At 38.1% G+C, this 22715-nt stretch overlaps 2 protein-coding genes across 8 annotated transcripts in view; one reads left to right on the top strand and one right to left on the bottom strand.

The window, feature by feature from the left end:
• The window catches only part of nckap1 (NCK-associated protein 1), a 30882-nt gene extending 25954 nt beyond the window's left edge, over window positions 1-4928 (bottom strand). For 3 of the 4 annotated variants that reach the window (XM_018660826.2, XM_018660827.2, XM_018660828.2), the window contains exon 1: window positions 4588-4927. In XM_018660826.2, coding sequence (XP_018516342.1) covers window positions 4588-4695 — 108 coding nt within the window. In that variant the 5' untranslated portion in view covers window positions 4696-4927. Of the gene's footprint in view, window positions 1-4587 lie in introns of all 4 variants that reach the window. The other variant, XM_018660825.2, reaches the window with a different exon arrangement.
• Window positions 3839-17743, top strand: LOC108872918 (dual specificity protein phosphatase 19). 4 transcript variants are annotated; one of them, XM_051076930.1, is made up of 6 exons: window positions 3839-4328; window positions 4999-5673; window positions 6693-6957; window positions 11117-11163; window positions 13650-13802; window positions 17072-17743. In XM_051076930.1, the coding sequence occupies exons 3-6, from the start codon at window positions 6729-6731 to the stop codon at window positions 17252-17254; spliced, it is 612 nt and encodes a 203-aa protein (XP_050932887.1). In that variant the 5' UTR covers window positions 3839-4328; window positions 4999-5673; window positions 6693-6728; the 3' UTR covers window positions 17255-17743. The 4 variants fall into 4 exon arrangements, with proteins under 4 accessions (XP_050932887.1, XP_018516348.1, XP_018516345.1 ...); XM_018660832.2 differs by having other exon boundaries at window positions 6690-6957; XM_018660829.2 differs by lacking the exon at window positions 4999-5673 and having other exon boundaries at window positions 3840-4328; window positions 6690-6957.
• The last annotated feature ends 4972 nt before the right edge of the window (window positions 17744-22715 follow it).

Here is a 22715-nt window from a genome sequence, read left to right as displayed (position 1 = left end):
TTTAAAAACGAGGAGTAAAAATGCCCCTAGTAATCAGGAGTGCCCTTCATTAAATGGCAACCTGTAATTATTCATTTGTGACTGCAGCTACTGTTCGCTCTGGGCCACCACAGGTAAACCAATGACCAGGCTACACTCTCCAGTGTATTCTGGGCAACTCCCTCCCTCCTACAAAAGAAGAGCAGATTTTGTTGATCAGAAAGCAGCTCCAGTAAGTAGGCAGAGTAAAGCAGTGGAAAATGTTAGCACCACACAGCCAGTAAAAGAAGAAAATCTTGATATCACACAAACCATCGTCAAAAAACGACTGGTATTTTAGAAAAAATGGAATCATTTAACTATCAAACAGAATAAACTGGTTGGAAACGGAGTGGGGGGAAAAAGGGCAATATCCTCTTCTGTAAGACCTGCTGAGTATCCAGCAGATAAAAACAGTGGTATACTGCATTACATTATACATTCACCAATCACTTTATTAGGAACACCATACTAATACTGGGTAGGATCTCCCTTTTTCTTTGTGGCATAGACTCCACAAGATGTTGGAAACATTCCTTTGAGATTCTGGTCCATGTTGACATGACTGCATCACATAATTTCTGCAGATGTGTCAGCTGCACATTCATGCCGTCAATTTCCAGTTAACTACATCCCAAGTGGTGTTTTATTGGATTCAGATCTGGTGACTGGGAAATGGCCACTGCGGGTCAATGAACCAGTCATGCTAATGAAACCAGTTCGACATGATGTTTTTGCTACATAATATTGAAATCGAGTTTGATTAAACTAGGCCACATTTTTCCAGTCTTCAACTGTCCAGTTTTGGTGAGCTTGTGCCCACTGCAGCCTCAGATTTCTGTTCTTGGCTGACAGGAGTGGAACCCGACATGGTCTTCTACTGTTGCAGCCCATCCGCCTTAAGGTTCAACGTGCTGTGCAGTCAGAGATGCTTTTCTGCTCTCCACAGTTGCTACAGCCTTTCTGTCAGCTCCAAGCAGTCTGGCCATTCTCCTCTGACCGCTCACATCAACAAGGTATTTTGTCTGTAGAACTGTTGCTCACTGGATGCTTTTTGATTTTGGCACCATTCTGGATAAATTCTACTGAGACTGCTGTGCGTGAACAACCCAGGAGATCAGCCATTTCCAGAATACTTGAACCAGTCTATCTAGTAATCATACCAAGTCACTGAAATCACATTTTTTCCCTATTTTGATGTTTGATGTGAACATTAACTGAAGCTCTGGACCTACATCTGTATGACTATATGCATTACACTACTTCCATGTGATTGGCTGACTGCACACTTGCATGAATAAGTAGGTGTACAGGTGTTCTTAATAAGGTGCTTGTGACTGTATAAACAAATATGCTTCTGGATTTCCCTCCTGAAACCTTATAAATATGATGCACTCCCATGCAAAAGCCCTGCAAGAAACACTACCTCTGTAAAGTAAAAGACACCCTGTTTTAACTGGCTATATCAGGGAGGAGACCATTTAACTTGCCTACTTTTGTAGACATTCAAAACTGATGTCCAGACTAAAATTTAACATTACATTTAATACAGTTTCAAGAAAAGCTTTTTATAAGCATCACAAGGGTGGTACCTGTTGCAGGGCTATTGCACTGAACTGCATTTTAATATACAGGTATTCAAGCTGTTGCATCCCTCCTGTGGATTCAACCAATGCTACAATAGAGTGTACTGTTTGTATTTAGAGAACATCCATTATAACTGGCGTCATGATTAATTTGAAAAAGTACTATTATTTTTTTACTAACTGCATACTAGCTCAGGAGACTATGGGGTTTATCTGAACAAGGTTAAGGAAATAAATACATGTAAGCGCTGTGTGCAATACAAAATATGATGTTAGAAGGTCCACTGGCTGAAAGATAAGCACAGCAAACAAAAACTTTAATGCCACTCAGCCAAGATTAATAAAGGTGACTGTTACAGAAAATTTAAGGAACAAATTTTAAGGTTTACTGCAGCTAGTCAGTGGTATGTAATGAGTGAATATCATGGAGAGGAACACTGCTGTGATCTTAGATGATACTACCACAGTTAGTGAGCATGAACGGCTTTCTCCCAAAGGCAGAAACCAAAAACCAAGTCGGTCACCTGTGTTTTCATTAAGAAACATAATAAAGCTACTCCACAGATGCATAAATTAGAGACAAACTTTGTGGGCACCTAATCAGGGAATTTCTTGAAGAATTTCAGAAATAAAGCAATTAAACTAGTCTCAAAATTGCTATCGAGGGGGCCAAAAATCAGTCCAGAATGAGCCTGTTGATTGTATCACAGATGACTTTCCCAGTTCTTTCATTTCTGACTTTGGGATGTTGGAAAGATTTCTAATATTGCGAGGTAAAAGAAAGCATGAAAAAAAAAAACATATGAACAGCCTTTCAGGGTGGATATGTTCAGAAGCCTTATGGTGAGGCAGATCAGGATAGATATGAAGATGATGGGACAGACAGAAAGAAAAAGGAAGGAAGGAGGGAGGAAAGGAAGGGCGTATTAAGAAGAGTAATCAGCAGCAAAATCTCTGTGACTATGTCTGACTGCTCATACTGTCTTACAGCTTCTATGGAAAATAAAAATACAGATATGATGACAGTGTTTTTTTCTGCTGATAACTGACAATCTTAAGGAGAATCAAATTAGCTGATGATAACAGAATCAAGGTGCCTTCAAACCACCAACATAACTCCTGGTGCTTTGGAAATAAAAGCTGAACAGTATGGGACTACTAAAATGCCAATAAATAGGAAACAGTATGGGCTTTCAGACACTTAAAATACTACTCTGTACTCTCTAAAATTCTGGTAGGATATGACTGACCTCTTTCACTCTCTCCCTCTTTTTTATTCATCATACACACCCAAGCACAAAGGCTCATCCCACTCAAACAGACCCAGTACTCATTTCTATATCCTTATTTGGTACATTTAATTATTTCTGTTTTATTGGTCAGTTTTTAATCATTGGATTCTAATAAGCGGTGGTGGAAGAAGCATCAAATATTTTACTCAAGCAAAAATGGCAATACAACAATGTAAAAATACTCCATTACAAGTAAAAGTTCTTCATTTAAAGGTAGAAGTACAGGAGTATTATCAGCTAAATGTACTTGAAATATCAAAACTTCAAGTACTCAAGTTACACTATTATAAATTACATTATTAGATTGATGGATCGATGTGTAAACAAATTTTACTGTTGTAGCTGCTCAAGGTGAAGCTACTTTTAACTACTTTTCACACAGGAAGCCAGGTAAGCCTGCTGGTTCCCAGTGGGGGGGTCAGCCCCATACAAAGGGTCACAAAATAAATCTGAGGGCTTGAGAGATGATTAATAGGAGAGAAGAGGAAAAAAAGTTTCTGATACAGAACTGTGTATTCATATTATGGACTTTTTGGGGCTTCTGCTATTTAAATGAAACCATGTCAGAAATTGAAAGATGCCATGTCTTTTTGGTGGAAATACTGATATTTCCACAGACATCTGAAACAAGACAAGTGGCCCCAAATCTTTGTATTGTATTCATTTATAACCTGCTTCCAATGTAAAACCTTCTACGTAGGGGTGTAAAACATAATATTTCCCTCTGAAATATTGTAGAGTTTAAAGACAGTTATATATATAAAAAAAAAGACAAGTAAAGCACAAGTATTTAAAACTGTGCTTAAATACAACACTTGAGTAAGTATACTTAGTTACTTTCCATCACTACTTATAACTTGTTATGATGAATATTTGTTGGTATATTTGACTAGAAGCTAATGTTAATGAGTAATCGAACAGATGATAAATTAACCGACGATAAACAGATTTTCTTTAGCTTTAATTTCAAGCAGGCTGAGCAGTGTAGACAGCTGCCAGCTTGGGGGCAAAAACACAAAGATATATACAAATGACTGGTCTGAACAAATCTGACTCGAATCTCAGGTATCTGACTGCAGCTGTATCTGTGGTCTGGTGTTATGGGGTTTTCGTGGAGCAGAGACGACGCCCGACTGCTAGCTTAGCCAGCAGCCGCCGCCATTAACAGCCGACGGCAGCTAAGCTAACAGTTACTAACGTTACTGCAGGCCTGTAGGCTTCAGGAGCTTAATTTGACAGCTTTCGATTTGTTTCTGGTTTCGGGTTATCGTTAAGTTATAATACTATTCATAACAATCATTTAGCGTTTGTCTTTGACTCGAGCGAAATCATTTTACATCGTGAAACCAATGAGCAACTTTACCGCAAGCTAACCGACAGCTTGTGGCTAACAGTGCCCACATCCTGCTTCCAGGGAAACATTTAGGATAACGTAAGTGTATACTGACGGATGATTACCTGTTCAAACTACACTGTTAACAGTGGATAATATATAAAATACCAGGGTTAATCAATATAGACGTTAGGGTACAGTCGGTGCTAGCTAATCAAGCATTCATACTGTCTCACTGACGCTAATATTGACACTCGTTTGGGATGCAGGTGCAGATATTTATCCTTTTTATCTAATGGGTCTGTTAACTGTCCTATGTGGTTAATGAGGATATAACCGTGTGTGTGTGCGTGCGAACCTTTTTGATATTGTAAACACGGGTCAACATCCCGATGCCTCTGTCGTTGAGGATGGTGAGTTTTTCTGCCAGTTTCTGCTGGCTGGGCTGGATCACTCCCCGAGACATCTTTACGCTGTTCGCTTAAATCTCCAATTCAATCCAGGGAAAAATATATGTATCACAAATCCCGTAGCTTCTGGTTCCGTAAAAGAAAGGAAAAAAGAAGCAGTGATTGATGTAGTTTTTAGATTTCGCCCATGTTAGGATACTCAGGGACAGCGGCTTCCTGTACTCCACCCCACCGTCTCCCCTGCCTGTTTTTTCGGTCACAGGGATGAGGAGTTGTCCTGGTTTTCACAACGAGGCTGGCTCATGCTGCGTTCAAGTGTCCCTTGTTAATAGTAAATCTCCATTCTGATTCTGATTTAGGCTGAAGAAGCAAAAACAAGGGCAACAAAGCTGATCAAAGATAAGTAAACATGTCATACATATCACTAATATATACAAACCAGTGGATGAAAAATAAATAAATAAATACAAGTAAAAAAAAGACACTTGATTAGTTGAGCAAAAGATAAAACATATTAAATTTAAATATTATTCAAATTTTAATTGTCGAATATGGGTGTCTGATAACGTGTGTATATTAATATATCAATAATTATAATTCAGTGACCTGATTTTGGCATGAGTCGTAAACAAAATGACTTATTTTACTTTTGGAATCTTACGTATATTTTGATGCTAGTGCTTTTGTTCTTTTACTTAAAGTAAAATTTGGAGCAAGGATTTCTGCAACCTCTGACTAACACTGGGAGGAATGTTTTTCTGTCAAACTATTTCGATATTTTCGATGAACAGAACCAGAATCAGAATACTGAGAAATTGTTGTGTTGCAGTGCTCTTCAGCCACTAGCGTGGTATTTCAAGGTAGTATGGAGATGCTCAAAAGTACAACTTAATCAATGCGTAATTTTCTGAATTAAAGCCGTCAAAATGATACATAGATGAGTAAGGTTCCTTGTGAACATTTGTAATTGATTGTTTTACTCAGAGTCCCTGAATGCATCAAGCTGTTGACGCAGCTTCCGACTCAGCCGTCAGGTCAGTACTGGAGCCTTTACTGCTGCTGCAGTAGCCTAACTGTGTTTCCCACACATTTTTGTCCTGTGGTAAAATGCTTGCTACAACTATGTCATAATGTAGGCTTAAAACACCGATGGTCTAACGTTTTCCGGGATTTTTCGTGATTTCAAACCTTTAAGACAAGGTGGGTGCACGAAGCAAGAAAACTAAAATGACAAGGCTCCGCGATTTTGGTCAGAAATCAGCCATTGTCAGTGGTGGAAGAAGTACACAGATATTTTAATATAAATATTTTATAAGTAAAAGTAGTAATACCACAGTGTAGAAAAGGACAAAAGACCAAAAGTAACAGTACCGTTATGCAGAATGGACCAACAGCTGTTAAAGATGAAGCTAATTTTAATTACTTTATATAATGCCGGGTAGATTGTGAATTACCCCATGGCACTCACTAAAGTCTTATCATACCCTATAATCTACATCATTATCTACTCGTTTATGATATTATTTTGTATTAATAAGAGGAATCTGCAAAGGAACTAGTAATTGAAGCTATCAGATATATGTAGTGCAGTAAAAGGTACAATATTCATTTCTAATATGTTGTGGAATAGGAATATAAAGTAGAAAAATACAAATACCTAAAAACAGTACTGAAGTACATTACTTGAGTAAACCCTCCAAAGGTGGCCATTATCTACAGATTTTAAATATGTTAATGCCATAATGAGCAGTTGCAGATTTCACATTTTGTACATAGGCTGTTAAGAGTAAAATGCAAATAAAAGTTAATTCACTTATTTTCACCTTTTAGGTTGAAGAAAAACTGTGTAATATAAATCAGTTGTATATAGAAAACTCAATAATGATGAATTATTATAGAAACCAGTGTAGAATTCTTAGAAATGACTCTCCCACTGAAAAAGACAAAAGTTAATTTGGTATGCTCTGGTGTTGGTTTATTTTAGTTACCTCTTCACCACTGGATATAAACTGATCATCTTGGTTTTAACATAATGCTGCCTACTCTACAGTAGGCTTTGGTTTATTTCAGCTGTAAAACCCCCGGTGTGATGCATTCACTGGCTCAGGAGATCCAGGGATTCTCCAAAAACCGCCTGAAGAAACAGTGCACCCGCGTTACCACAGTGACAGGCAGGAAGCTGCTGGAAAAGAGAAGCGATGGTGGAGATGGAGAGGTGGAGCAGGTAGAAGAGCTGGAGGAGGGAAGTGGATGTGGATTTGTTGAAGATAAAAGTCTGGACCTTCAAGTTGGTGTTGTTAGACCCTTCCTACTGCTGGGTAATACGTCTACTGCTCTACACTTAAGCTGTATATTTTTACCACTGTTGTTACTACCACCCACTGCTATTGCTACCACCACTATAACTGTTACCACCATTACCATTATTACTAGCACTAGTAGATATTACTACAGCTGCTACTTGTTAAACTTATACTACTGTCTGCTACTACTAATACTGCTACTACAGGTATTCAGCTACTATCATCAACTTAACTTCTACTGGGGACAGAGAGAGTACTTGACTATTGTGCCCATGGTGACAACCAACACAGCTATTCTCTTTTCACTTTTCCAGGAGTAGCTGTGAGCTACACATCACCAAAAATCTACTGAGTAAGAAGAAGGACAAATTTAGACTTATTTTAGAATATATTTAAAACAAGGCTACAAGTCGACAAAAACTATTTCAACTAAAATCCAAAATCTGCTGAAGTTGATGTATAAGAACAAAACTTCAAGTAAAGTATTAAAAAAGCCACAGTCGCAGGATCTAGAGTAGTTGTAAGTACATGTGATAAAATATTTAAAAAGTCAAGGTTATCAGATTTTTTTTTTTAGCTTTTTGATTTCACATCCTTCTTCAGTGAATGGAACTTGCTCAGGTATTGTTACATGATCTAAGAACAGAGCATTGGTTTCATGTAGGGATGCAATGATACCAATACCAGCATTGGGTATCTGTCCGATACCCTGTTCCTGTACTCGTATTCATAAAAGTGTTCCAATAGCACAGCACCCGATATCACTTTACCACAGTTGGGCGGTCAGGTACTAATTGAGAGCAAGGAGGAGCAATGTCAGCGGTGTGGAGGTATTTCAAAGTGGATAATGGTGACAAAAGTAAAGCGGACTGCAAATTATGCTCTGCAAAGTTGTCAAGGGGAGGGACGAAAACGAGTACTTTCAACACAAGCAATCTGATAAAACCAACATGATGCCAAGTTCAAAGAGGGTTAGGGTCAGTTACAACAATTTCTTACAGCCAGAGAATGAAACAATATCTGATGAAAATAAACCACATTTTCAAGTAAATGTACGAAGTGTAATGGCATTAATAAGTACTCATATCGGTACTCGGTATCAGCAAGTATTCAAATGTAAGTACTTGTACTTGTAATTGGATTGAAAAAATGTGGTATCGGTGCATCCCTAGTTTTGTGATAACAGATGATCATATATTGTTATGTACTTCTAATCAGTTACTTCCCACTCTCCCACCACCATTACTACCACAACTGCTAATAGTACTGTCACAACTAGCAGCTAATAATAATACATCGTTCACCAATAATGTTTCATTTGAACTTTCACTCCTGAAGCCCATTTTATTCAGACAGATGTTATGACATGTTTATGGCAGCACGGGGTCAGTTTCAGTGGGACAGCCTCTGTGGAGCTTGTGAGGTTTTAAGTGTCCAGCAGTATTAGTTTCACAGCGTCTCAGTCACTTCAGTATTCCAGTCCACGAAGGCATTAGGTCATGGTTTTGCTCCTCATAATAAATAAATAAATTCCTGGTAACGAACAAATCAATGTCATTAATTTTGAATTTGTCTCAGGGAGCACGAGGACACAGGTTGACACCCCCACATGTCAGCATGTATCCATCCTGCTGAAGTGTCCTTGGGCCTGACATTGAATCTTCCCCCCAGCTCTGGGGTGTTGTTCACTTCTGTAGCTAATGCTGCGCTTTGACCTCACTGCTGGAGAGAATCAAAGAGAGAATTTCTCAGTAGGGATCAATGAAATATTACATCTGTTAGGCTCAATAGAGGTGACTCCCCTCCGTACACTTATTCACTCCTGGTGTATAGCATGAAACCACTGTTCATTTCCCTAAATACACGCTAATCACTCTCAGTAACAGCTCAACCTTTACATCCAAGGTGACATCGACTTGTTATTACAATTTACAGGATTAGTTCTTTGAAAGGTTTGCAGTAAACCACCATGTACAATCTTCTGTCAAGCTTCCAATGGATGATTATTATTATCTCCACACCGGTTGGATGGATTTACAATACTGACACCACAAATTAATGTAAACTAGGCTGATAGACCCATATGTCTATAACAGAATTTATAAATGACTAATAAAGCATGTTGTTTCTGTCTAATGAAAACCATGTGATTGTTGCAAAATGTCAACTTGTTTTCTAGGAATAGTGAGACACTTTGGGAAATACACTTATTTGCTTTCTTGATAAGAGTTAGTTGAGAAGATCAATACCACTCTGTGTCTACATGGTAAATATGAAGCTACAGCCAGGAGCAAAGCTGTAGCTTCATGTTTACCATACAGACATGATCGTGATAGGCATCTTTTCATCTTACTCTGAGCAAGAAAGCCTATTTCCCAAACTGTCAAAATATTCTTTCAAGCTTCTTTTAAGCAAAATATTCTATTAAGCATAGAATTTAATCTGTTTTTTTCCCCAGAAAAGCAGCAATATGTAATTGTAACCTGCAAGATAAATCAGCCAAAAATCAAATCAAAATCAATCAAAGCACTAAAAAAACTAACTGTAATTAACAGTCTCACCTCATTTTCAAGCTTTAGGGGCAGTGTTACCCAGCTTAAAGACATTAACAACAGCCAGCAAATGGGAATGAGGGAACTGTCTAAATATGAAGTTAGGTTTTATTTCTAAATATAGAATTTATTCAAACATTTGCTACTAGAAAAGAAAGATGACAGAGATATGCCCTCTCTTGTGAAGCAGATTGAATTTGGTCCAATGTCGAACTCATATTTAAAACTATAAAAATCCTGGCATTCCTGCATCTTTTCACAGATGTGTCAGTTTAAATCTTTTCCTTAGACACTGATGAGGCATATGTGCCGGAGCTGGCTTATTTCCAAAGACACTCTATCCTTTGGATTTAGATTAACGTCACAACTCCATGAATTTGGCATAATGTGAAAGTGGCCTGGCTAATGCAAAGAGTGCAAATGTTTCTACTGCTGCAGAGTATCCACTCCAGAGATCTGGAGGAAGCGCCATGATCATATTCTGTTTCCTGCCCATATGTCTGGTTCACATGATTATCCAGCTATTTAAGATGACCGGTGCCATCCTCATGAAGACTTATTTGACAGATTGAAGGAGACTGTTGCTCAGTCTGTTTTAACTGTCTCCTTCAATGATTATCAGCTTCTCTCAGCTGAAACAGTCATTCAGGTTGGCTTTGCTGTGTGGTCTCTCTCATTTTATTTCCTCCATTAGTCTTTGACCCTGCTTCCTCTGCTGCATTAGTCATTCAAACTCTTGCTATTATGAAGGCTGTTGTCATGAAAAATGCCTTTACTCACAGTTTTCATGAAAATCATAAAATTCCTTCTCTAGCAGCTGTAGATAATATTGGATGTTTATTTCAGCAGTTTTTTAAGCCACGTCTAGTGCTACTATACAAATCATTTGATTCCTGTTCCTGCTTCTCCTGTGGCTTTAAGCCATTTCACTGTTGGTTCCTGCTGACTGATATCTTCCCTTCTTGTTGTTGCAGCTGTTCAGAAAGGTCTGTCTGAATGTTTTCCTACTAAGTGATATAGGTGCTGATATCTTGCAGTTTTTGCTTTATGCTGCTGAAATTTTACACCACTGAACGGACTGTTTTTCAGCCACAGTATGTGGGATCAGATCGCTCTCTTTTGATTGCCCGATTTATCCTATTAGGAATAAGGCTGCAACAAAGGAATCTTTCATTATTGATCTGATAATTTTTTTTACAATTAAGTGAATCACTGTTAAGTTTTTCCAGAGCTCAGGATAACATCAACAAACAACAAAATGATTTAAATGATCTATCTATATCTATCTATGTATCTATGTACATACATACATACATATATATATATATATATGTGTATAGTATATGTTATATATATATATATATATATATATATATATATATATATATATATATAACACAGCAAATTACCACATTTTAGAAGCTGGAACAAGCAAATGTTTGGCATTTTGGCTTGACAAATGATTTAAAAGATTATAGCACTGACATATATGAATTAAGTATAAAATTTTAAGTGGTCTATTTTGTTTCTCTCGTGTAAAGGAATCAGCTAATTATAACATTTTGGCAAGCACAGGCATATTTTTCTGTCTGTCTGATATCTGTCTTGTTCCTCTTTTACAGCCTCTCAGGATGCAGCCCACGACATTGACACCCTGCAGAGATATAAGGTCAGTACAGAGGGATCAATAGAGCGGGCATGCCCTTGCCTTGTTGTGATCGTATGTGTAGTGACATGAGATTAGAGGCAGCCACGTAGGTGTGCTTTCCTGCGGGTTGGCAACAACCGGCCAATAGCCAGAGGAGTGTTGTGACTCATGCAGTGGCAGTTTAGCTCAGTAGAGGGAGTAAATGATTACAGTAAGTCTCAGCACTGCGCCTCCACATCAGAGAAATGTAACTACTCCTCTCTGCAGTGGCTGCTCCCAGGCACAAGCATATTGCTGCCTGTGCAGTCTCAGGATGATGAATTGGAGAGATTACAAATACCTACACTTCTTGTTTCTGGGGTGAAATCTTGACTGCCTAATAACCAAATCAACCAGAAGTTTGCAGGTAGCTATTAAAGCCCAGGAGACTTGACAGCAGGCCCAAAGGACACTATAAAACCTGCTCTTCCTAGCAAAACATTTAATCAGCATTTACTGGTATGGGAATGAAATGGCCGTAATAGTAAAGGTGTACTTTGTGAGGAAGTCAAATCTCTTATCAAGACAGTCAACACACAATGAAGACATTTACATGCAAATTAGTATCCCAGTTTTAAGGTCTTATGGGGTTTTATCATATTTAGTACACAACTTTTACATAGAAAACAACAAACTCATCCTTCCATCTCCCTGTTTTCATTATTCTTATAATAACCAGCTTTCTGATCTTCTACATCAGTTCCACTTTGAGTTTGACTCTTCTACGCATTAAGCACATTATACACACAGTTCTGTATCGGCTGACTTGTCTCAACAGTTGGGGATGAGCCCAGTTTGGTTTCTGGCTGCCTGAACTCTGCTGCATTTGCTACTCTGCTGGATTTAGCTTCTCCATCTAATCTTTAGTTATGGATGAAAAGAGCAACAAAAAACATGTATCATCTTCATTGTGGAAGTTAGATATTCACTTTTGTTTCAGATGTCAAATTATATCATTTTGTATCACTGGCTTCATAACTCGATTTGAGTGAACATGGCAGAAAATGATTAGGAACATAGTTAAGATGTTAATATTTCAGACTATCCTTTATTTCTACTGCAGATAGCACATCCAGGTTTCTCAAAACCAGGTTTCTCAAATCTAGGATATGCTAAATATTTCAGTACTTATTATCTTGTATATATTAATCTTATTAAGTAAGTAATTTTATTCTATTTTAGGCTAACTTTTTAACATCCGGCCAGGGACAGCAGCCAAAATGAGCTTTCTAGGCTAACTCATTAATTAGGCAGTTGATCAGGGAGCATTGCCCCTGTCAAACTACAAAAATAAAATATAAAGGAAGAAAGAAACAGTATACAACAACAATATAATCAGGATTTTCCAGAAGCCTGATCATAACCAGGATACTAATGTTCATGCAGACACAAGTAATGATGGAATATGTTCTCTCCCTGTGTCCTTATCAAAGGGAAGGCTGCAATAATTTGATATTTTTATTGTCTTCAAATCCAATGAAAAGACTAAAATCAACAATGTGGTGGTCTGTCTCTCATTACTTTCTGACTTCCCTGTCTGTGGTACTCAGCCATGCCTACTATTGTAAATGTAAATCTTTAAAAACAGCTCTCAAATATCAAATATAGTTGTTTCTTCTTTTAAAGTGCAGTAACTTTGGCCATTGTGGTTTTAATTAAGTGTTACTCAAACATCAGTAAGTAGTGCATTTGTTGGGGTCTATTTTCAGTGGTGGATCAATACACCTTTGGTTCTCTGGTGAATATTTCTAGCAGCAGGGCAACATATGTGGGATCAACACAAAATAAACTGCAGAGTTTGTTCATGACAATGAAGGAACATGTTACTCAGTCCCACAGTGTGGTGTCACTGGGTGTAGTTTTTGGACAACAATGGAGCACAGAGGAATAAGATATCAGACTTTGGATACACACACACTACTTTACAGCAGGATCAATTCATTGTTGGTTTTGGTTTTTTCATGGGATTTGTTGACAACAAGTAAAATATAAAAATGCCAATCTCATCCTTTAACTCGTGTAAAAAGGCATTAAATGTTAAAGCAGTGTGAAGGCAGAACACATCAGTACGATGCTAAGATGTAGAGGAGGAGAGAATTTAGCTCTCAGAGGTAAGCTAAATTTAAGCGAGAGTAGACAGATACTGCAAAATGAATTGGAGCCATCTGTCTTCTTCCCCATTTTCCCCCCTCTCTCTTTTTCTCCCTCTCGCTCACTCTCTCCTCTTCATCTTTCTTCCCCTCTGCCTGTCAACCTTCTTTTTTTTTCTTGCTCTGTCTTTCTGTCCTCACTCTCTCATCACATTCAGGTTGTGTCATGTCATCGATAAGTCTGACAGACAGAGTATATATATCTCTCTCTCTCCCTTGCCGAAGCAAAAACAGCCTTTAAAACAAGTCAATGATCAAGGGTCATTTGCTCAAGGAGTTTTATGTCAAATATCCTCCCTTTGTCTTTGTATCTATCAGGTGTCTCATGTGCTAAATGTGGCATATGGAGTCACTAACCTGTTCCCAGATCAGCTGGTGTATAAGACGCTCCAGATCCTGGACCTCCCTGACACCGACATCACTTCATATCTTGGGGAGTGCAGCTCCTTCATAGATCAGGCCCGAGAACAGGTACACACACACACACACATGATTAGCATCTAATCATCTCTTGCGCACACTGACAGCTGGAGGAAGCATTTAAATCCAAATTAGCAAAGTGATGTAAAATACTCCTTCACAAGTACAGTCTAAGACTTACTTTGTTGCAGAGAGTGAAGAGTTAGATATTGTTTGATACTGCTCACACATCTGTGCACTGAGCATGAAGCTACCGTTAGTATCTAAAAGAGGTTTTTTCCTTCAGTCTCTGAAGAAAAAAACAGAGCAGCACAAAAAAAAAAATACAAGTTGAATTTACATATTGGTTTTTGTGCAGACCGACAAACAAGATAAATCATGTTATTTAGCAAGGTTTAGAGGTCCTGGTAGGTGGATTTTGTTTCTAATCTTTATGCTAAGCTAAGCGGACCAACTGCTGGCTGCAGCTTTGTATTTACTGTGCAGACATGAGAGTAGTCAATCTAGTCATCTAACTCTCGCCAAGAAAACGAATGAACATATTTCCCAAAATTCCAAACTATTCCTTTAGGTCAAAATAATCAGTTTTGTTGTCTAAGTGTAGCTACAACTTTAAAAGTAAAAGCCACTGTCACTTTGATTCAGATTCTTCTCTGATTCATGCCATCAGATAAATGTACTGGGGTACAAAGTACAATATTTCCTTGTGAAATGTAGTGTGTAGTAAGTGCAAGTATCTTAAAATTCTGCTTTAGTAAATATACTTAGTCTCTTTCCAACACTGACAGATGCAGACACATAAATAAAAGACACAGACAAACACCCACACCAGAGTTTCATGGTTTTATCAGATAAGAAAAATGTATCAAATCTATTTAAACCTTTCTGGATCTACTTTCTCTCAGGAGGCTCACACAGCCTAAAAATGCCTTCTTTTATATCTGCCGGCTAATTTAACATGTCAGTGTGCACACACAGCTACTCTGCTACCTCACTGTGATGCATTTACACACATCTAGCAGTCAGTTATCTGTAACTCAGCACAAAGCTGAGGTGGGTGGTCAGAATACCTATTAAAAGACCATGCTGGGGTCATTTAATGTTGAAAGTCAAAATGTTCTCTGCTTACACTTTGTTTTCTCTCAAATGCTGTATGTAATACATTTTTAAGGGATTATTTCCAGCTAGTGTGTGTGTGTGTGTGTGTGTCAATCTCCTGTGTTTGTGTCAGGAGATTGACCGTAAGCAGAGCATAATGTGATGTGAGCACTGATATGAAAACACTCAACTCGAGCGCAATGAAATAACAGCAAAACAAGAAACTCTGACAAAACCAAATTAAGTCTCCATGTTTGCTATGATGGATTATCTAGCTCAGGCAATTTTCAGTCTGTAGAAGTTTTATGTTTTGGCCTTTTTTTCCCTAGAGAAAGGAAAACAAGACCTGATATGTAGCTGAGCTGACTGCAGACATCAGCACAAATTTTACAAAGGAGCAGAGAAACCTTTTTGATTGATAGAAACTTATAAGACTGATATCATTCTCTGTATGTTCCGTATGTGCTTCATTTTATTGTATTCTATCCTGAGAAACTGCCTGATTGGATTATATCTTGAAAAGAAAGCACAGATAACATTAATAATATGTCAATTACAGCAACCAAAGCAACTGTGTGCGTGTTCAGCCAATTTAAATCTTCTGTCCCTCAATGGGTATTGATTGACATGTAAAATCAAAAATGTGCTTACAGTTTCTGCTCCTTCATTTCAGCCTGAAAAGAGACTTTATCCTGTGATGGGAGGCTCCATGTTGAATAAAAGAGACAAATGTGTCAATACGCTGAGCTTCAGAGCTGAGCCGTGGGCCTGCACGCATTGTCTAAAGATGTGGCTGGAATTTTAAAAGTTTATTTCCAGCCAGGCACTCTAGGCAGTAAAATAATTACATCAACATTAATATTAATCATATCACAAATTTTGACACACACAGACTCACAGCCACAGACACAGACAAATTTATTCTTGCTCTACATGCTCTGTCTAATGCTGCTTTCAGAGATGTTGGAAAGTCAGAAATTACAGATTTTCACAGGAAATTATTTATCATGAAAAACTGCAGTGAAATGACTCCACGCTGTGTGACTGATGTCATGTCAACATGGTTAATGCTGCATTCACATATTAGAGCATGTTTATATATTTTTTTAAAATGACATTAGTGGTACCTGGTCATGTAGGTAGTTTAATGTTCAGATATCAGCTTCTGAAGCTACAACATCAATACAATGGAGTGAGAATAGGATTTTGTTTATCTTGGTTAAGCAATGTAAATTATGATTCAAAAACAGTTTTCATAGGGAGTATTTCTTCAGTAGAAAGTAGACTCTGTGACTGTTGTTCACAGTGAGGTCTATGAAACGCTCACAGTAGCCATGGCATTGTTTCTGGCTGGGACAACACTGTTGTTGATTTTTTTAAATGTCACTTTTCAATGTTTTTAGTACAACAAATAAAAATCCTTTTACTGACATTTTATTGGAGCTGGAGCAGAGAGCTCTGAGATTGATATCTTGGCAGATAAAACTGCACAACTGGGAGTAGAAAAATAGTTTTTTAGTAATTTAGAGGAGTTCACCCTGGCAAACATCTGTGTAGTAAATGGCTAATCCTGTTAGTTTGCTGTAAAGCTTATAGCTGTATTTATTGCCAACTAGTTCATTGAATTTAAGTGTATTATTATCATTTTAAGTTCAGACAGGTTTCGTCTCAGTTTTTTTCCTATCATGACCACAACAACATCATGTAGAGGTTGTAATTAAAGACCAGGGAATTCTGACTTTGACCTTGTCTCTTTTACCTTATGCTGTGTTCACGTCATATAATTTAAACCATAATTAGAAGAGCTGCAGAGCGTGAAAAACATTCACGGCAGCCTCTGCCTTGTAATTCCAAATTGCAGATATCAGGAAATTTCTGACAGCAATGATATCTCCCACTGGGTGAAAGGAACTACAGACACATCAACAAAATAAAGTCCAATATTAACACCAATGTAATTTATTTAGGTAATTTTATAGGAGCTGTACGCTGCTTGTTTGTATGAACTGCTGCATTCATAAAACACAAAAGCAGATCATTTAGGCTGATTATCTTCTGTGAGTACAAGGTTTGTACTAGGGCAAACCATCCTGGAGTAATGCATGAGCACACCCAAGTCAGAATAGAAGTGTTTTTCCTGTTCTTCCCATTCTGCTGACATTGCTAGGCTGTGACTTTATACCCTTAACCTCCTGTCTTACTCTCATTTTTTCTTTCCATAGGGTGGTGTGGCACTGGTCCACTGTAATGCAGGAGTGTCACGCTGTTCCTCCATTGTGATTGGCTACCTAATGTTGAGGGAGGGGCTGCCGTTTGACGATGCGTACAGCCAGGTGAAGCTGGCAAGGCCCTCAGTTCGTCCCAACCCCGGCTTCTACCAGCAACTACAGAGCTACAAACCATAAGGGATTACAAATCCATTTTTCAGTAACAAAAAAAAGCCTTAAAGGACTCATATTTTAGTGTACCTCCAAACACTGGAGAGCTTTAGGGTAGCTTTTTATCCCATATATATTTGTGGTGCTTTAGTTCTTTTTCATGGTTTGTTTCATTGTTGTGGAGATTGTGATGTTGATGTTTACATGATAATGGAAATGTGGAAATGTAGATAGACATTCACATCAAATCTCATTGCTAAGTGTACGGAGGCTATTTTTAAGTGTAATCATTTTCCTATATGTATTCAACATTGGAAACTGTATTATTTATTGCCATTAAAGACTATGCAGTCTTTTTTCTGTATGCCAAATGCCCAGTGTGTGTCTGTGCGTGTGTTGAATGTGTTGTAAAATACAGTTAGTAAGTGAAAAACTCTGTTAAGAAACTCATTAGATTTGTTAATTTCTCTGCTGCATAGATTGTTTTCTAATTAAAGACATACCAGTTTTGCTGAGGTTCAATTTGCTTTCTTTCTCAACTATACAAACAACTACACCATCAATTATAATGATTGCACTCAGTGCTGTATTGTCTCTATCAATTTCACAACTTTGTGCAAAGTTTATGCACTAACCTGGCTCCCTTGAATTAATTAGTGTGTAATTAGCTTGTTAGATAATGAGGGAGAATCCAGTTGGCTCACATGCTAATCAACAAATACCGCTGGGATGAGCTCCTAACACTGCAAACTCACAGCACATGAAGGTATGATATCCTAATCTTCACTGTTTAAATGGAACTCAAGTATGTAGGGCAGATGTATGTTTGTTGTTCAACCAGCTGAGTTCATTTACCAGTCATTATTGTTATTGATTAATGCCCAGGGTGTTGGAGTTAACAGTCAAATCCATATAGAAGAAGATGTTCTGCACACTTAGCTGTATGCAATTTAAATACATTAGTACAAGCTTTCGATTAGACAGAAAATGAGAAAAGGCATGCTATGGCTTACACACTGTAGTGTGATCTGCAATATTAAACTAAAACAAAAGAAGTATGAAGTTTAATGCCCCAGTGCACAAAATGACTATAATTTAACAGCACTTAATAACAGTGACTGTGTTTACTTCACCAGCTGCTTAGATTTATCTGCCTTTAAAATGTCAGTTTGCAGGTTGAACTTTCGAAACAAAATGTAAGAGCACCTACGTGGAGCTAGCAGTGTTGCTGCAGAGAACTTCTGTCTGTTGCTGTCTGTTGCTCTGTTAGTCAGTTGACCCACCATTTTGGTCTAGACTGAAATATCTCAAAGATTACAGAGTGGATTGCAATGGACTTTGGGGCCCAGAGGATGAATCCAAGTGAGTTTGGTGATCCCTCGATTTTTCCTCTAGCACCAACATGACGTTGACTCTGCTAATTAGCAAATATCAGCATGCTAACATGCTAAATTAAGATGGTGACTGTCACTACATAGCACAACTGTCACTACAGTGACCATGGTAAACATTGGCCTCTTAAGCTTTGTCATTGTGAGCTTGTTAGCATGAGGATGTTAGTAGCCTATTTAGCCCAAAGCACTACTATGCCTCAGCACAGTCTCACAGAGCAGCTAGCATGGCTGCAGACTCTTATAACAGTTCTTATAACATTATCCATCACACCTCAGCTGACAACTGTGCTCTTAGTCACCAGTGAGGCAAGCAAGCTACTGGTTCATTCAATGACTGGTGATTCAATATGGTCAGTTCACTTCAGGAGGGACTGGAGCCAATCTCAGCTGACATTGGGTGAGGTGTCGGGGAACACCCTGGACAGCTCACCAGTCTATCATAGGGCTGACAGACAAACAACCATTCAAACTCACATTCACACCTACAGGCAATTTAGAGTCACCAGTTAACCTAACCTGCATGTCTTTGGACTGTGGGAGGTAGTCACAGTAGGGTGTCCACAGGGAGAACACGCAGAAAAGCCCCAGGCAAACTGGGATTCGAACCTGCTGTGGGGTGAGGGTGCTAACCACTGCACCACCACCCTAAATCTTCTGATGTTTTAGTGTCATTTCAAGGTTGCAGTTTCCTTTTTAGTATTTTACTTTTTGTATAATGTTTGTTTTATTTGCTTATTGTTTAAGTAGCATGCATGTCATTCCTCTGATTGTTTTTCTACCAGTTATACTGGCTACTATTTCTGTTTTAGTTAATAGAATTTGTTTCTTATATATTTTCATTTCTCTCATTTCAGTTATTGGTATACTTAGTCTTACCAAGTTTTAGGGGTAGGTTTCCATACACAGTAAGCCTTAGAGGCTTTTGCCTACCCCTGCATATTGTATGTGCAAATAAACTAAACTGGTAAATAGGGGGCGTTTACATAAGCATTATTAATATTATAATTCCCATATATTGCATCCTGATGTAATACCACTTTAAAAAGAGACATTTGTGCTGGATCTCTGCTCTCATTAGAGAGTGCATTTGTCCCCTTTTTAAAAATGCAGCTTTGTAGTTTGTGTCAGTTGCAGCCTGCCGTCGCTCAGGGGAGGTGGCAGAGGGGTGGAGGTTGGGTTCTGTGCCAGATACTTGGAGGAGGAGATGGGTTCTGCCAAATTGGTTGCAATTCCTACTGGTCCTATAAAGGTCATAGATTATTTAACACCCCTTTAAAGCCATGGACTGATTGCAAAGAGCAGTTCACTGTCACTGCTAATATCTAAATTTCTTTGTTTTTCCCAATAAATGCACACTACTGTCTAATAAATTCACAACTCTGCTTGTTACAGTCTTAAGTCTTGAGAAACAGGCAAATAAAATGTTGAACCAGTGTCTGACTAATGGCCACAGTGCCAATATGCAGTCTGTGACAGCACTTGAGTGTAGGGGAGTGTGGCCTTTTCTTTGGTGTTGTTCAATGGTGTATCACTGAAGAGTATCTGCTATGAAGCCAACTGGGTTTCCCCTGACATTTTTGTGACATTTTACCGTCTGGATGTGACGGCCCACAGTATGGCACAAGCTGTCCCATCTGCAGGGTCTCTTGGGGTCCAACCGCCATCTCAGTCTGTGCAGGCCTGAATATGAGAATTATTAACAGACAGTGAGAGCTAGGTTACATACAGGATGATGAATAATTTCCCCTAAAGCAGTACAGTGTTATCTGGCCTGTTGGTTTTCATTAGATTTGATGAACTGCAGAAGTGAACAATGAAGGATCCTGGTTTGCTTTTCTTTTTTCTTCTTTTTGTTTCTAAGTCATCCCACACACCAGTCACGTATCCACAGGAAACAAGTCCAGTCACAAATTGGACAAAATGAACAGCGCCAGACATTATAAATATCAACATTAATAAACTGCTTTTTTCCCCCTCTCCTTTATGCTTGCTGTTTTTCATGAGCATTTCATGACATTATGAGCACATATACATAAGCATGGCTGCATCTATGCCATCTCCATTTATAAAAGAGCACATTATCATGTGTAATTATCCCATGTAAATCATATGTAAATGTTAGTGCTGTGTATTAATTTATCTACATCTGTGAATTTACTATATTTAATGAGGTGGAGTGTTTATTTTACAGCATATGATTAACTCACTATCAATCAAAAAACTGAAGATTGTTTATACCATTTTCAAATTATGTCTTGGCAATTAAACTGCCAGGGGAAATCTGACATGCTATTGTTTTCTTTTGTTCTTTGCAAATACAGTATACAGATGGTTGACAAATTGAGTATTAAAATGAATAAATGAACAGAGAGACACAGGGCACAAAGGGTCACTAAATGGCGATGAGTATAAAAATGAGTGAGTCACCTTCTATGGCCTCTGTAGTCACCAGAGCTACTGCTACAGCTAAAAGTGAAATTTTAGACTTTAGTGAATAACAAAAGTAATATTTCTTCACTTTTAGTCACAGACCTAAGAATAAAAAGCTATTTACATGTACTCTCCAGCTTCCTTGCCAGTATTTGTCATTATATTACAAATGATTCTTTATTTATGATTCTTTGATGTACCTTGTCACTAGTGGCTGAATTTCTTTCCTGTATTTCATCTAATTTCTTGTTGTTCATTCTTTGTTTATCAATTACTAAAAATTACATTTATTTTCCTCTAAATCAGTGAACAATGTGGTAGATGTAGGGTTAATTGTTTGTGATTGGCTGTACCTGCTCACAGCATGCTTGTATTCATCGTATGATTACTCGAGAATTGAGTTACACTTCTTACTGACACTTGGGGTGTACTCACATTAGACCCGGCTACCTTGTACCATGTCTGTGCATGATGGTCCCTACTCTCCACTCTCCCACTGGTCTGTGCTCACATTGGACCAGGCTCAGGCACAGTTAACTTTCACTCTAGTTGTGTACATCCATTCCCATGCCCAGCTCTACTGGTGGGCACATATCTATAAAAGAGGGAGTGGGCACCATCGTGCTTGCATAAGGTACAAGGTAAATGGGCCTTATGTCAGTACAGCTTATTCTTCACACTTTATTTTTTTTAAACAGTAGAGATGGCTCTTTGTTCACTGCATAGCAGTTTGACAAGTATGGTCCCAGATCTCACCTGTGGAAGATTTTGCGATTTGGTAGAAAGCTCTCTCCATCACCATCACCAAATGAGGGAGCAGCTTTTGAAAGAATGGTGTTTTATCCCTCCAGCAGAGACACAGGATTGAAAATCTCTGAAAAGAAAAGAAAAGAAGCACTGAAGCTGATCTGGAGGCTTGTGGTGGACCAACACCTTACTAAGACACCTGTTTGCTTTTCCTTTAATTTTCCAGCCATCTGCACATAATATGCAGCGTCTGAAATATGACTGAAGACACTTCCAAAATTATCCACTCTTCAACTTGGAATACATCTGCTGACCAAGAAACTGTAATAAAGCATTTTTTTCTTTGTCTTCTTCCACATAAATGTGCAGATAGTGAAAATGAATTACTCCACATTAACATGAGTTCTGGTATTTTTTCCCCCTGTGGGTGCATATGTGATATATTATTAAATAAAGCAGACATTCATTTAACACACAGTATTATTAAAGTACATATTTTAATGATTTCCTTCTTATCTCCCCACCCTCCAAACAGGACTCATAATCCACCAGCAACCCCACATTATCTTGCTGCTGCACTGAAAACACAAACAAAAATATGTATAATAGAAATATGTGTAATAGATATATAAAACATTACATGATGGGATACAAGGGGAAAATATAAATGTACACATTTATACAAATAAAAACAAACTACACAACATAAACCAATGAATAAACCACAAGAAGAATTGAACAGGAAGTAAAAAGTTAGATTTCTTATTGTGTAAAATTAATCTTGTAGAGCCGATGGGAGGGTTTTAAGCTTATAGCAGTATTGGATCATGGGACCCAAAGCAGAGGGAAATTTATCAGATAAGCCTCTTACTGTGTACTTTATTTTTCCCAAAGCTCAACAACAATATTCGGTCACT

Source organism: Lates calcarifer, linkage group LG16_LG22, assembly GCF_001640805.2.
Source record: "Lates calcarifer isolate ASB-BC8 linkage group LG16_LG22, TLL_Latcal_v3, whole genome shotgun sequence".
Classification (NCBI taxonomy): domain Eukaryota; kingdom Metazoa; phylum Chordata; class Actinopteri; family Centropomidae; genus Lates; species Lates calcarifer.
The sequence above is the reverse complement of the archived record's forward strand: the minus strand, read 5'-3'. Positions and strand labels throughout refer to the sequence as shown.

Coding starts and splice junctions, on each gene's coding strand:
- LOC108872918 (XM_051076930.1), top strand. CDS start 6,729: ATGCATTCACTGGCTCAGGAGATCCAGGGATTCTCCAAAAACCGCCTG. Junction 6,958..11,116: donor TAGACCCTTCCTACTGCTGG/GTAATACGTCTA, acceptor CCTCTTTTACAG/CCTCTCAGGATGCAGCCCAC. Junction 13,803..17,071: donor TAGATCAGGCCCGAGAACAG/GTACACACACAC, acceptor TTCTTTCCATAG/GGTGGTGTGGCACTGGTCCA.